The 15,298-nt window shown below is 41.9% G+C and overlaps 1 protein-coding gene across 1 annotated transcript in view; it reads right to left on the minus strand.

The window, feature by feature from the left end:
* Positions 1–15,298, minus strand: part of ABCC4 (ATP binding cassette subfamily C member 4) — a 161,973-nt gene that overhangs the window by 111,741 nt on the left and 34,934 nt on the right. The window contains 5 exon segments of the mRNA XM_033147888.1: positions 795–1,010; positions 4,893–4,989; positions 7,922–8,008; positions 9,326–9,420; positions 14,442–14,633. Of these exon segments, the coding sequence (XP_033003779.1) occupies positions 795–1,010; positions 4,893–4,989; positions 7,922–8,008; positions 9,326–9,420; positions 14,442–14,633 (687 nt within the window).

Genomic DNA, 15,298 nt, shown 5'->3' on the forward strand with positions numbered 1-15,298 from the left:
GCACAAGCATTCCGTCATTTAAGCCCTGCCTTATTTTGAGCAGGTAAACAAGCCAGGAACCCATAGTCAGCCACAGCTTCCCAATCAGAAACTAGAGTTAATGGTTTTCAAACAAGCAAGAGTTGATAATGGAACTTTTTAAGCCACGGCTTCATACCCTAGCATGGTTTAGAAGGTATGATCCATGTTTTCTCAGCCGCACGTAATGGGAACCAACATTTAATTGTGGCATCTTGGCTGGTTTCACAGCTCGCATGATACAGGAACGGAGAGAAGTTAGTTAGGTTCACATTTCAAGGCAAAACTAACTTGCGCTTCCCAAACCAGTCTGTGAACTGAAACATGATGCTGTATTTCGACCCAAAAACGCTTGCAAAAATGGCAGGTGGGATTCCACAGAGGAGGAACCAACACAGAAAAGGCCCGTTATCGTGTTGCCACCCCCCAAGCCTCTGGGGGGGGGGCGGGTCATAGAGAAAGGCCTCACATAACAAGCTCAAGGTCTGGGTTGTATGGGGAGAGGCAGTCCTTAAGGTATTGAAATGAACAAGATAAGGAGAAATGTGCATGAAAATGAATACCATTTTTATTCAAGGTTTATTTAAAAATATCAAACTGAGACAGAAATGGGGTGAACTGAACATTAGCCCGGGAAAATGAGAAACTGAAAATGTAACTCTTCAATCCCCAGCAAAAAGGGATACCATACATACATACATACATACATACATACATACATATACATATATATATATTAAAGTAAACCAGGTGTTTCGTATATCTCATGTACTCACAGAGGGAGGTTCTGCAGACCCATCTTTCTGTGACTGCACTGAAGATTCCATTGACCACATAGAAGACTGAGAAAATGTTCGGATCCTAGATAACCGGTGGCCAGGAGTTCCTGGAACTGGTAGCTGGTCATCGTCTTCAGGTTTTTTCAAAAAGGAAGCAAAATCTATTCCAGATCTCAGGAAGTCTGAGTAAGTGCCCTTCCCAATTTCTTTACCCTAGAAGTAAAAAAACAAAACAAAACAAAAAGTCGCTTAATGTGAATAATATTCAGAAAGTGAACAAATTTATGTCCCAAATAACTTACGGTAGATAATTCTACAGTCTAACATGATACGTTGTTGACTCCCAAATTCATCAGCATTATGTTAACAGGAGCATGATTTTTAATTTTGTAAATGAATCACCTTCGAGTATTTACTGCAAACATTAAAATGAAAGGCATAGTTAACAAATTGTAAGTCAACGGCCATGTATCATCATTTCTTTTCTCTAAGTAAGGTTGTTGGAACCTGTCTGTCTTGAGAGACAATGGAGTGGTCCTCCAGGGATGAAGGGAAGGGAGGGGTTATTGTTTTGTTGTTTTTCTTCTATTTACTTGTGTTTTTACCTTGTATTTTATCCTGTGAACTGCCCTGAGATCTTTTGATGAAGGGTGGCATATAAACCTAAATAATACTAATAATACTACTAATAATAATGTCAAACTGCTGCATTAGCAGCACTGAAGTGATCTGCTCGGTGCGGAAGCCTGGGCAGTGTGTACAGAGGTCCTGGGGTGCCCTCAGCCTTGCAGAGCAATACGTTTGGCACCAGCTTGGCTGCAGGAGTTGCTGAAAGGAGATGTCCATACACCATCTAACCGCCTTAGGCACTCTACTCCAGATTTGTGTGGGGTTTACTCCTCAGCCTTTTCTTCTCATGAAGATATCTCACAAGGCAGTGGAGATTTGGACCAGAGTTTTCCTTCTAGATGGGATACCTTCCCAGGCTGACGAGTCTCATCTGCCCCTCACTTCCCTCTACAGCATCTGCAGAAACCGCATTCTTGACTGTTGGACCCACGATCGGTCTTGTCCATTCAATCCACCAAAGCCTATCTTCAAATGCAAGGGAAGCCCTTATTTACTGAGGGCTTGGGACTCAACGACTACCCTCAGCTGGTTGGGCTGGCCAGTCAAAACCGTTCCTGGGGTGTGGCTGCTATCACATGCGGACAATTTCTAGAAGCCACAGGTGAAAGGTGAACGCAGGGTGGGCACCAAAGGTGGACAAACTACCCCAGAAGGAACACAATGAGTCCCCCACCAGAGGTGCCACCAGTGTGGTGTAGTGGTTAAGAGTGGTAGACTCGTAATCTGGTGAACCGGGTTCGCGTCTCCGCTCCTCCACATGCGGCTGCTGGGTGACCTTGGGCTAGTCACACTTCTTTCAAGTCTCTCATCCCCACTCACCTCACAGAGTGTTTGTTGTGGGGGAGGAAGGGAAAGGAGAATGTTAGCCACTTTGAGACTCCTTCGGATAGTGATAAAGCGGGATATCAAATCCAAACTCCTCTTCTTCTTCTTCTTCTTCTCCTAACACCCCATGCACCCCCAAGTAAGGTATTAGGAGTTCTTTTCATATAGTTCTTTTCAAAGAGGATGAAAATAGCATCTTTTCTTTGCCCATTTTTGAAGTTTTGAAATAATGAGGCAATTAGGACAACAAAATACAGTGGTACCCCGCTAGACGAATGCCTCGCTAGACAAAAAACTCGCTAGACGAAGGCATTCGTCTAGCGGAAGGCTGCCCCGCTAGACGAAAAAGTCTATGGGGCTGCCTCGCAAGACGAAATTTTTTCGTCTTTTTTTTTCGTTTTGCGGAGCGCGGCTGTCATTGCCGCTCCGCAAGACGAAAAACCCGCTAGACGAAAATTTTCGCAGAACGAATTATTTTCGTCTAGCGGGGCACCACTGTAAGCCATGGTTTATCACGATGGGAATGAGCCACAGCGAGCCTTAAGCTCATGTACTTTCCCCAGCTAATGTAAGGAGTTCCTTTTTATTATTATTAGCTACAACTTGTCATGTCAGCTAACCCAACAAATGCATGGTTAATCTTAACTATGCTTTGTTTGGAACATCAAGTCAATTTCAAACCACGGATTTGAAAACAGACTCATTTTAAACAAACCATTGTTAAGATTAACTACTGTTTGGATGTGACGCTAAACTGTAGTTAATCAAAAGCTGAAGGAAAATGCTTCCCGTCTTCTCCACGATGCCACTGGAGAGAGGAGAACGGGGAATTCAAACAACTCGGGTTCACTGTAACCACTTCCCACCATGATAAACAACCATGGCTTATCGTGATGTCTGCACCAGTTCTCTATGGTAATAGGCACAAGGCAGGAAGAACAGATATCCTATCACTCTGCAGATAATTTCCTGGTCTCTCTCTAATCTCAGATGACATGCAATACAAGCCAACTGGCAAACTCAAATGCTACGGTGAAGCCAGCAGAAGATAATAGATAATCACTACCCTTCTTGTCAAGCCTTGCAGTCTGGATAATCTCTTTACCACCATCCCTTTAAAAAACAATTGGAGAGAAATAATAGTCCTACTCAGATGTCACATTTATTTTAAACTATGGTTTAATCATGAACATGTCGCCAGCACACCTTCCCTATGACTTGTCAAGGCTTGTGGCTTACCAGTTATGGTTTGTTTAACAAACCATGCTCCAGGTTCATATCCCATGAAAAGCCATACTGGGGTTTCTACGCTCCATTAAAAGCCACAGTGGGGCACTTTCACAATTAAACTATGGCTGAAAACAAACAAGGGTTTTGCATGGCATGAGAACCAGCTATCAAGGAATAATAAATAGGTGGTGTACAGTGGTACCTCGACTTATGAGCTCCTCGACGTACAACGTTTTCAACTTCCGAATGAGTTCCGGAAGGAAAAAAATGACCGCCGCTTCCAAATTTTTCGACTTACGAAGGGAAAGCGGCGGCGCGATACCTCGCCTTACGAGTTTTTTAATGCGGTTTTCTCGACTTACAAAAAAAAATTCCCTCCGGAGATAGTGCCTTTCGACTTACGAAAATTTCGACCAATGAGGGCACCTTCGGAACGCATTATCATCGTAAGTCGAGGTACCACTGTATTTTTATTGGGGGGGGAGGGAAAGGGGGAATAGGAAAATAGTTTTTACAGACAGGAATTTGGGATTAATGCCCTCCTTGTTTCTTCGTGTCAGAGATTAGTCCTAAGAAAGTGTGTCTAGCACTGCAGGCTCAACAGCACAATCTTGTGCACGTTTACTGAGAAGTCCAAAAATTTACACCTAGAAAACTCCATGTAAGATTGCTATCTAAATTAGTTACCACCCTATTTTCTGTACTCATCATGCAGACTGGTTATCAGACTGAAAATCTCTACCCCTTAACAAAACTTCTAATCCTCTTTAAGTTTCAAGTGGTGTTTTTTTTAAGAGATGTGCTTAGAATGCAGCACATGCAAATTCTACTCCTCTCTTCCTTCTGATTTTAAACCAGTGAATGGGAATACCTTATAGTTCATTTAAGCCTCAAGAACACAGAATTAACGGCTTTAAGAACTGCAGCTAAACACCTTCAACTGATGTTTTTCACATTTCTTTTAATTCAGTGCAAGTCATAGAACAATAGTTTAGAAAACCCCACCCCAAACAAAATTTGTGCTTAAGGCTTCAGATTATTTTCACTGTTTTATAACGATTTTCTTACTGGTGCTCTTGCTATTTTGTACAGTATGTCTCGTTGAGTTTACTGAAAAATGCCACTCAAATTTTCTTTTTAAAGTGTCTTTAAAACTAACATGCTAATTAGCTGTGATACCAGCTTCCACTGTTTTTACAAAGCCACTCCAGGGCTGAACAAACTATTTTCCTTTTCCCCTTTAAAACTTTTCATCTTTAAAATAAAAACAACCACCCAACACTGTTATATTATTCTATTCCATTTGGAACAGATTTAGTTGCGTTATAAATTGTTGTAACATTGTTCACACTAAATAAACCAACACACACACACCGTCAGTTTTCTAGAGACAATCTTATCTCCACCTACCTCCTTTAAAATTAGGATCTGGTTTGCAGACCGAAGATATTGCAACTGGTGGGTCACTAAAATAGTCACCTTTTTATGCAAAGCCTGACAGATACACCTACAAAAGAAACGAGACGGGAAGTAAACTCTGATTTGCTAAAAACATTTGTGCATGTTTGTTGTTTAAGTCTTAACCTGAGAAGCAAAAGGTTCTGTCCTTTGGGAGGAAAGGTGAGCAATTTAAATATTGTTGTGTTTTAGTAGCGAGGGTCCCATAATGTTCAAAATAAAAAACCTGAATATAAAACTTCAATTCAAATAGTCTCTGGATTCAAGAAGTGCTGACCCTACTAAATTTCATAGGAGTCATAATGGTGTGTGGAAGAGGAGGAAACTGGAAAAGTGGGGGGTCTTAATAATAATAATAATAATAATAATAATAATAATAATAATAATTCAAACATGTAACACACAATTATTATGCAATTACAAAAAATAAAAATAAAAAAATGAAACAAAAACACTCAGAGAATCGTTTCCAAATACAATCTAAGCTATGGATGTAAGTATGCATTATTTGGCGTTAGTTGAAATTGTGATGGTTTTAGCATCAGATTGGAGTTCAGTACTCCTTCCAACTTGGGACTTGTCTATCTTCCGCGGATCAGAGGAATGGCAGACACACTAACTTACATATGAAACGAATAAACATAAAACATATTTCTAGTATAAAGGGCTAGACCTACTCCTACGTGTGTGAAATTGTGCCCACGTTCCTATAAACTCAAAATATGCTTAATAATAGAAAAGGCTTTTGGCTGGATTACATGGTGTGGCTTTCAACCAGAGGTTTTGGGTTGTGCTTCTGGGTTGCATACCCTATGTGTCCTGGCAACCCATTATTTTAGCTCCTGCAACAAACAATCAGTATGCACTGGTGCTCAGAAAGTGCACAGTTTACAAAATGGGAAACTTAATTGAAAATCAATGTACCTTACCACAAAGTCCATGCTACCTGTGCACCTATTGGGACCATAAGCTGCCCTATGGGGAGTCAGACCATTGGGTCTATCTACCTTCGTCTGCATTAGCTTGCAACATCTCTTCAGGGTTCTCAGGCGAGACATTCCCAGCTGAACACGGGTGTGTTGGGGAATGAAGCAGTACTGGATTTGACCTATAAAGCCTTAGAACAACTAAGAATCACAGTTTCTCAATGACTGCCTCTCCCCATATGAACCGGCCCCAGACCCTGTAATCATCAACTGAGGTACTTCTTCACGTGCTTCCTCCGCGAGAGGTCCAGAGGGTGGGCAACACAAGAAAGGGCCTTCTCTGTAGTGGCTCTGCATCTGTGGAATGCTCTCCTCAGAGCGGCTCACCTGGCACCTTCGCTACATATGTTTAGGTTCCAGGAACAAACATTTCTCTTCAACCAGTCATTTGGCTGATTAAAATTCTACGGCTTTTTAAATGGTGTTTGTGGTAGTGGTGGGGGTTATTAGTTTGTGTTTGTTTTAGGATGTATTTTGCATTCTCATTTTGTATTTTTCTGTTGCAAACCACCCTGGGATCTTAGGGTGAAGGGCAGTATACAATTTATTATATTATATTATATTATATTATATTATATTATATTATATTATATTATATTATATTATATTATATTATATTATATTATATTTAATACATGCAAAGCAGATGTTCTATCACAGAGCTACAGCCCTTCCTGTGACTGCAAGCTTTGAGCTCACAACATAGACTGTCGCACCTCCACAACAAATGTGGTAATTTACAGCCCAATGCAACAAAGCTGCAGTAGAAAAATATCCGTTAACAAACTTATCATTTCTCAAGCACGTGCAAAGGGCAGAACTACATGTTACCTCAGCAAATGCATATACTCAAATTCGCCTTTGCTGAAGTAATGCAAATGGATGAGCGGGGGAAGTACGAAACCTTTTCAAAATCATTCTCAGACAGGATTATTTCTGGTGTCAGACCCCTGAGAAACTGGATTAGAAACAGGAAAGGGGGAAGAGTTCTGGCAGGAGAGAATTAGCAGACAGGGGTAAGGCTGAGTGTCGCCTTCTCCCCTATGAAAGAGTATTATGATCCAAACAGGAGCAAGGACCCCCGGTTGGCCTCATAGCATAAAATTTGGCGATTAGAAAAGGAGACAAAACTAGAGTTTACGGCTAAACGGAACGTGTAAGTGGCTTTTTCATAAGTGCAGTTTGCACCATTACCAGGCTGCAAAAATGCACAATATACATAGGTGGCCCTTAAGCCTTTCAATTGCCTTTTCAAACTAAATAATGTGGCGATATTATTCAGCACTGCTCTTTCGGCATGGCTCGTGCAAAAGTGTGATGCCCTACGTGCAACTTTTAAAAACAAATTCTGGACACACTTCACATAACCCTACATTATCTAATTGCAAAGGCAAAACTGAAAAGCTTGCAAAGGGAGACCACTGCAGTATAAAAAAGCCACTTACTCGTCCTTCCTCAATGTTGCCGCTATGCTCTAGTGCCATTCTGTGGTTTGTGAAGCAGCAGCATCACCAGTTTAGTGTATAGCAGAGGGCGAGCTTTATATCCAACAATAAGTCAGCAGAGTTTGACTTCGGTAAACCTGAAATGATAACATTATTTTTAAATGCACCCTGTACAGAAAACAGGGTTCACCTGATTCACACATGATACATTCTTTTGTAAGACACACCACCAGTCCATGCATGCGCATAACAAAAGGTAAACTCACACACATACACACACGGCAGGAAGTCTCTTAAGACAGGGGTCACAAACCTTCTTGAGCCAGTGGACACATTTGGAAATTTGAGAGCGTGCCATGGGGGCCAGTCACAAAATGGCTGCCTTGGGGGCGGGCACTCTAAATTTGAGCATTTTCAAAAGCTCCCACATTAAACAACTGCCTTGCGTTTATTTAAAATGAGCAGCAGGAAAGTGAACATTCAGGCGTAAGTCGTACTATGCGACTCTGTTAACAGAAATAAAATGTAAAGACACTTGGAAGTAACATACTTTTCAAACAAATGCCTGCTAACTTCTGCATCCACGGCACTCAAGGGATCATCCAAGAGGTAGATTTCTGCATCTTGATACACAGCTCTAAAAACATGTAAGGAAATAACAGATGGGTCACTACCAAAACAATTACAATTCCCATCATCCATTGGCTACGCTGGCTTGGGATGACAGGAGTCTAACGACATTTGGAAGGCCACAAATTCCGCACTCCAATATTAAAGAAAGGAACAGGAAACAGACACTCAGTGACCCGGATCTAAATCCTCTCCAACCCACTTGGTTCACCTTGAACCAAAAACTGCTCTTTTTAATATATCTAAATACCTTCCATTATTTCATAAACACACAGTCCAGAACGGACATGACACTGTCCCTCCTCAAACCACGGCTTCAGATCAAGATGCCAGCCTCAGGCACCCATTTCAAACCATGCTTTCAAATCCTAGTTTACAAAGGAACAAGGATAAGCATCGGTGCAAGTGTAGCTCTGAGAAGGGGAAGAGACATAATTTACTCCGGAGAGGGAGGAAAGTGCACGTGGCCAATAGTTGGGGATAATTGGACTTGTAATCTAACAACATCTGGAGGGCAGCAGGTGTCACGGGACAGTCAGAACAAGGTTGGGAGCAAAGGGAGGGGGGAGGAGTGACCAAGAGGCTGTGGAAAGCAGTAAGGAGGATTGAGGAGAGAGGGAGGAGAAAGGGTTAAGCGGAAACAGTGGGGTGGAGGAGAGAGCCTGAGGTGAGCAGCGTAGGTGGGTGGGTTTGCCAAAACTATTATGCTGGGGGCGGTCCCGCAAGCAGGCAGTGCTGGCAACTGACAGTGAGGGGTCGGATGCTTGAGAAATGAGCTCTGCTTTGTAAATATGTACTTAATAAATACTACACTAAAGCAAGCCGGCTAGCAAGTGGATTTTCTCGGGAAAGGCTCCCACACGACCCTGACAGCAGGGTCCCTATCCCTGCCTTAAGCCATGTTTGAAAACATATTAAGAACATGTGTATTTCGGATATAGGAAAAATGCTAAGGCACTTTGAAGGCACTTTGGAACTCTCTTCCGGGAAAGGAATGTACAGCTTCTTCTTCCTTGTGTCCTTTTAAGGAGTTAAAATTTCCCTCTTTGAGAAGGTTTAAAAATCAGTGGCCTGTCACACTCTGCTCTGCTGCTTTGTCCTAGGGCTGTTGTGAAACTGATGTTTTATATTGCTCCAAAATGCTGCCTGGTACCGTTTGAAATTTGTGTACATCACCTTAAAGTATATATGAATTAGCAGCGTATCGGTTTTTAATTATAACATATAAATGTTAAGGTAGTTGCTATCACCATCCCTAACTTCTAAGCAGAAAAGGGCACCTGCAGGCCAAAGGCTATCTTAGTAAATGAAAGTCCCACTTTACCTGGCAAGATTAACTCTGGCTTTTTGTCCCCCACTCAGTGTAGCTCCTCGGTCTCCTATCATTGTCAGGTCTCCATCTTCCAGCAGCTCCATATCCTATTAAAAATAGAAGAGGCATTACTGCTTGAACTACAGTAATTTTTACAAACTGTGTAGTCACTTGAAAACGCCAAGAGCAATAGAACCATTGATGGTCAGGCTATTGCTCAAAGCAGCAGAATCTAGCTAATGAATGGAGAACTGGGCAGAGGGAATTCGAGAAATTTAGAGCAACACAAATTCACCAGAAGGAACTCATTAGGCCACACAACTTTCTCCCACCTCAGTCTTCTCAGCTGTAATATGGGAGCAGTAATACTAAACTACCTCAGCGGGTTGTCATAAAGATTACTGAGCTAACGCAACACACTTTGAACACTCGCCATGCTATATGGATTCACTATTTGTTCCATTATTAAATTTAAATCACATTATTACAAAAAAAAACAGATGGCATGGAACAATGTGCTACCTTTTTAAAATAAAGCTGTATAATAAAACTTGCTAGTCTACTTGATGCTTCAACACGTATTAAAACAAAATTATTGTTGCATAGCAGTCCACATAATGGGTAGATTAAGGATCCTATTACTCAAATTAAAACAGCTCAAAAAATACTACTGTAGGGTTAAATAACACATCCGACGCCTTGCATCAAAATCTTAAAAAATTGCTATGCTCATTCATGAAAGAGCTTGGATAAAAGCCAATGTACATCACACTAAAGGGAATAGTTTACTAAGCTTCAAATGTTGTGGGAGATTTTTCTCCCCTTTCAAGAAATGTGTTTTATATCCTTTATAAACACCACAAAACTTGAATCTGAATTTCGGAAGGTGATGAATGTTTTAATACTGCCACGCAAGATTAGAAAAAGGTATCAACTGTGTTTAAAAGAAAAACAAGCGTGATTTGCAAAAGCTTTTAAACTGTCTGCTTTCCCCCCTATCTTTCCACTGATAGTAGCATCATAACACACCATATATTGGATCCACTGCATAATACTTCTCAAGCTGCCAAGCAAAATACATGTCTCTTAGCTAATCTGGTTTAGTGTCCCCTTCTACATCACACCTGCCAAATCAAAGAAAAGGGTCTTCTCAGTCAGAGTTGAAATGCTCTGAAGCATTTTCTCGCTTTAGATGCCACCCTAGGGAGCCAACAGCACTATTTCGCAGCTGTAATAATAATAATAATAATAACAACAACCTTTGCAGTTCCAAATTTCACTCAGTGTGAAAGATCTCCGCACGTACATTAATTTCTCTTGGGGTTTTCTTGTTTAAATAGCAAACAGAGATGACTTTAAAAAGCTGTTCTAGGGACTTCCGGCGGCGACGCCATTGCGGAGCGGTCGTGGGTTGCCTCGGCTGCGAGGCGACCCAGTCCGTCCCGGGGGTTGGAGCCCCGCTACCGCAAAGCGGGGCTCCGATGGGGTGCGGGAAGAGCGTCCCGCACCCTGGGCTCCCCGGCTATGCCCACTGTGGCTCCGTACCCTTCCCTCGCTCCCCCTGTAAAGGGGGAGTGGGGGTGAAGGGAAAACGGAGCCGGGCTTCAGGGGACATGCCCCAACCGGGACGTGGAGCGGCGGTTGCCCCCGCGATGAGCGTTAATGTTCTACCTGTCAAAGTTCGAGCTAAAGAATCCCGGTGTCGTGAGTATTGGATTTGATTTGTTTTTGCGCTTTGATGACGACCTGGGAGACACTTGGAAAGGGAGCCTGCCTCTTTCCCCCTCGGGGGATAGAAAATAACTAGCTTAAGAGACTGCTGTTACAGCGATGGCTACAAAGTATTTAAAATTTGATAAGTGAGACTTTTGGATTTCCCTTCGGGGAACAAACTGGTGGACAGTATCTCTTTTTAAAATTTTTGGTTCTTGCGCCCTGGATTCAGGGAAAATGGCCGTGAAGGACTTTGATTGAATGGAAAGTTACTGGTATTAAGATGGAGAAGTCTGAGAACCGAAACTGCAATTTGACACCTATGCCCGCTTCTGCCATGCTTGGCTTTGTTTTTGACTTGGTTACGAACTGCGAAATGACCCATGAAGAAAGGATTATTTTACTGAGACTGGAACTGCTCAACCGAAAATTGGAAATATTGAACTGTCATATGTCAGAAAAGTTATACCCCACAGAGGAGACTGTACAGGAAATGGCTGTATTGGAGGAGAACCTTGGCACTGAACTGAAGGGACTGATTGAACAACAGGATGAAAAGATATGGCGACTCCGGAGTAATGGATCGTCCCTTGGGGGTGGCAGACCCAGGACGGAGAAAATTGTTATATCTAACTCCCGAGGTGAGAGCTTGGGAGTGAAGGTGAGAACTTTACGTTTATGTTTAGAAATAAAAGAAGAATGTGATGATGAACCGGAGAGGCTGGGAGAAAAGGTGCGCACCCTGACGTTCTATGCAAGGATTACTGTGGATTTAGTCTGGATCTGTGGATATGCAAAGAAAAAGGACACTTCGAGGAGCAGCTCTGGAGCAGGACGACCAAAGAAAATGGACAGAAGGGGGATAGGGTGAACAGTATTAAGGTATAAAGGAAAAGGGATGTATTATGGTAACCTGAAACTGGTGTGTCAAGACTTTAAGTTTTAGAGAAAGAAAAGAGGTATTTTAAATTTTTGTCATTAACAGCAGTTATAGTTAATGAAGATACTTGTTATGATTTATGTTGAAAATAAGTGGATAAGAACTAGAATCTTGTGTGGAATTAACATGAAGCTATAACATGATTTGATTTATGTTAAGTTAAGAATGGGAAAATATTGTTTATTATGAAACAAGATTTGTTAGAAAGAAGCTTTAGATTTTAACTTTTAGATTTTTGATTTTTTAAGATTATGATGGCATAAGATGTTATTAAAGTAATAATTGGGATTGGAACCGAAGGCGAAAAGGCAGGGGAAGTCTGTACCAAGATTCGACCAAGAAATTTTTTTTTACAGCATAAGAAGAATTATTATTGGTGTTTGTGTATTTGTTTACTTTCAGTTGGTGTTGGGTTAATGTGGGTGTTGTATTTGTTTGTTGTTTGTTGTAAAACCAATAAATTCTTATATAAAAAAAAAGCTGTTCTAGCATATATACTGTAACCAAACTTAAAGTATGATCAGCCATCAATTAAGGTAAAGGTAAAAAAGTCCAGTCAAAGGTGACTATGAGCGGTGCTCATCTTGCTTTTCAGGCTGAGGGAGTTGACGTTTAGCCACAGACAGCCTTCCGGGTCATGTGGCCAGCATGACTAAACCACTTCTAGCGCAACGCGACACCATGACGGAAACCAGAGCACATGGAAACACGATTTACCTTCTCACCGCAGCGGTACCTATTTATCTACTTGCACTGGCATGCTTTCGAACGGCTAGGTTGGAAGAAGCTGGGAGAGAGCAACGGGAGCTCACTCCATCACGGGGATTCGAACCGCCAACCTTCTGATCGGCAAGCCCAAGAGGCTCAGTGGTTTAGACCACAACACCACCCTCATCCCTTAAAGTATGATCAGCTATCCATTAATGTGAACTTATTGAAAACACAGATGTGCCAGTACGTGTGGTCCACCAAAATTATTTTTTCCTGCTGCAGTAGGTTCAGTAATGTCAAGCACATTGCTACTGATAATTTTACTTGGGAAATGTTCCCTTGGGAGGAAAGGCAGGATATTTATTATTACTACTATTGATATTAAAGTGATGTGGTTTCTTAATGTAATAATCCAGTGCTATGCATTTGTCTTAGACATGTAACCAATTCAAAGATCTTGAGGCTAGTAACACTGGTGAGTGTATATGACGTGCCTCCAAAAGTTTTTAAAAACCTAACAAGTGATAAAACCACATACTAAACTAGTATTATAATATCTGGAATGCTAATTCACTAGTGGGCAGTTTCAATTGGTAGGTACCTGTATTTTTTTGGCTATGTTAACTAACCTTTATGTACTTTTTAAAAACATTAGCTATTTCAAGAGGTCTATGAGCTGCAACATTGCATTCCTCCTCTCTCTTTTCCCTCCAACCACCCCCCCCCCCCCCGCATATGTTCTGGGACTTCCCTTAACCCTCTGAAGCAGATTTAGATCAGGGAAAGCACAGGAAGGGGAGATCCCACTGCAGGAGCAGATGTCCTTCCACGAACAAAACTTCGCCGGATACAACCCTCACCGCTAATTATTCACTATGAAAACTAGGGTAGGGTTCACGGATGATGTAGTGAGGGCCCTCCCATCGCTCTCCTAACCTGTTGTTGTATCCTCTTTCCTGTATGGTGGGGGGGGATTTGGGTTTTGTCTCCTTTGCTGGGACAGCGCGGCAGGAATTTTAACTTATTTTAATAATTTTATTGTTTATCTTTTTAGTAATGTTATATGGTATTTTGTGTAAAGGCATGGACCTCACAAATTTAATTTAATAAACTCATATTCCATAATTCCACTAAATGCATTTTGAATGGTCACTTGCACACAGTGACTTTTTCAAAAAAATCTTCCATGTGGAGAACTGTCGGTTTGCATTTCTTAGTGCAGGAAGTATTGATCTGATGTGTAGAGAACTTTCCTATTCTGATTAGTTCAGGTGGGTTCTGGAAGCTTCTCTGTGTGAAAGAAACAAGCAGAAGGTTCGTGGTGTTTGGGTTATTTCTTCAGAGAAGGTGAGCACAGCTGGTTGAAACTGATTTTCTTATCTCTTTTCTGTCAAGGTCATGCTGACTATAAAAGTAGGGCCAGAAGGAGCCTGGGTTTCACTTTCTCTTTCTTTCTCTCTTCCTCCTGGTGTGGTCTTCTGTACATAGTAAACATCGTGTTAAGGTTTAGACTTAAGTTATTGTAAGTTAAAATTAAGTCTGCTGCAACTGGATTTCTTATGGACAGTGCCAATCCTGAATATATTGGGTTTATGACCATTATGCTCATTTGCCTTCAGCAGCAGTAAAGCTCTGCTGGATGAAATATTTAATTGCCTCCGGTCTATTTTTTGGGAATCCCACAAGGTGTTTTACTCTGCTAACTATACGTCTGAGTTCTGCTCCGGATCAATACTGAGTAGAATTTCAATGACAAGTACTTACTTTCTTGAGAGCACAAACTCGGAGAACCTTTTCGTATTTTTCTTTGTGGTATTCTTTTCCGAAGAGTATGTTACTTCTTACGGTGCCAGAAAACACCCACGGCTGCTGAGAAACATACGCTATTCTCCCTCGGATATCTGTGAAACCTTTGGCTGCAGACAGTTCGCCAAGGACGGCGCTCAAGAGTGAAGACTGAAAGCGTTGGGGAGAAAAAATAATTAAAGTTAAGGTTTTCGATGGGTGCAGGGAAAAATGCGTATGTGCAAATCCACTCACCTCCTGCAACCCTTATTACATGGGCCAACATAATGCTTTTAGCTATTGTCAAGCAACTGTGAGAGGAGCTCAAATGCCCCCTCACCTAATCTTCCTGCACTTATTTTTACCAGGGTGAAGACTTAATAAACAACTCCAGACATAACTATAGCTAACACCAGTGCTATCTTTCTAGAAAATGAGCTGCCGGAACTCACTATGAGTGCCTCTTATAATGGCAATGGCGCCCACCTGAGAAGAGGAAGAAGAAGAGGAGTTTGGATTTGATATCCTGCTTTATCACTACCCGAAGGAGTCTCAAAGCAGCTAACATTCTCCTTTCCCTTCCTCCCCCACAACAAAGTGGGGCTAAGAGACTTCAAAGAAGTGTGATTAGCCCAAGGTCACCCAGCAGCTGCATGTGGAGGAGTGGAGACGCGAACCCGGTTCCCCAGATTACGAGTCTACCGCTCTTAACCACTACACCACACTAGTGCCGGAACTGGGTTCCAGTGAGTTCCAGACGGAAAAAGCCCTAGCTAACCCTAACCACTGTGCCCCCCACACCAGGCTATGCTAACCAACTGTCCCAAAATTCTTCC

The sequence above is a fragment of the Lacerta agilis genome, chromosome 4, assembly GCF_009819535.1.
Source record: "Lacerta agilis isolate rLacAgi1 chromosome 4, rLacAgi1.pri, whole genome shotgun sequence".
Lineage (NCBI taxonomy): Eukaryota > Metazoa > Chordata > Lepidosauria > Squamata > Lacertidae > Lacerta > Lacerta agilis.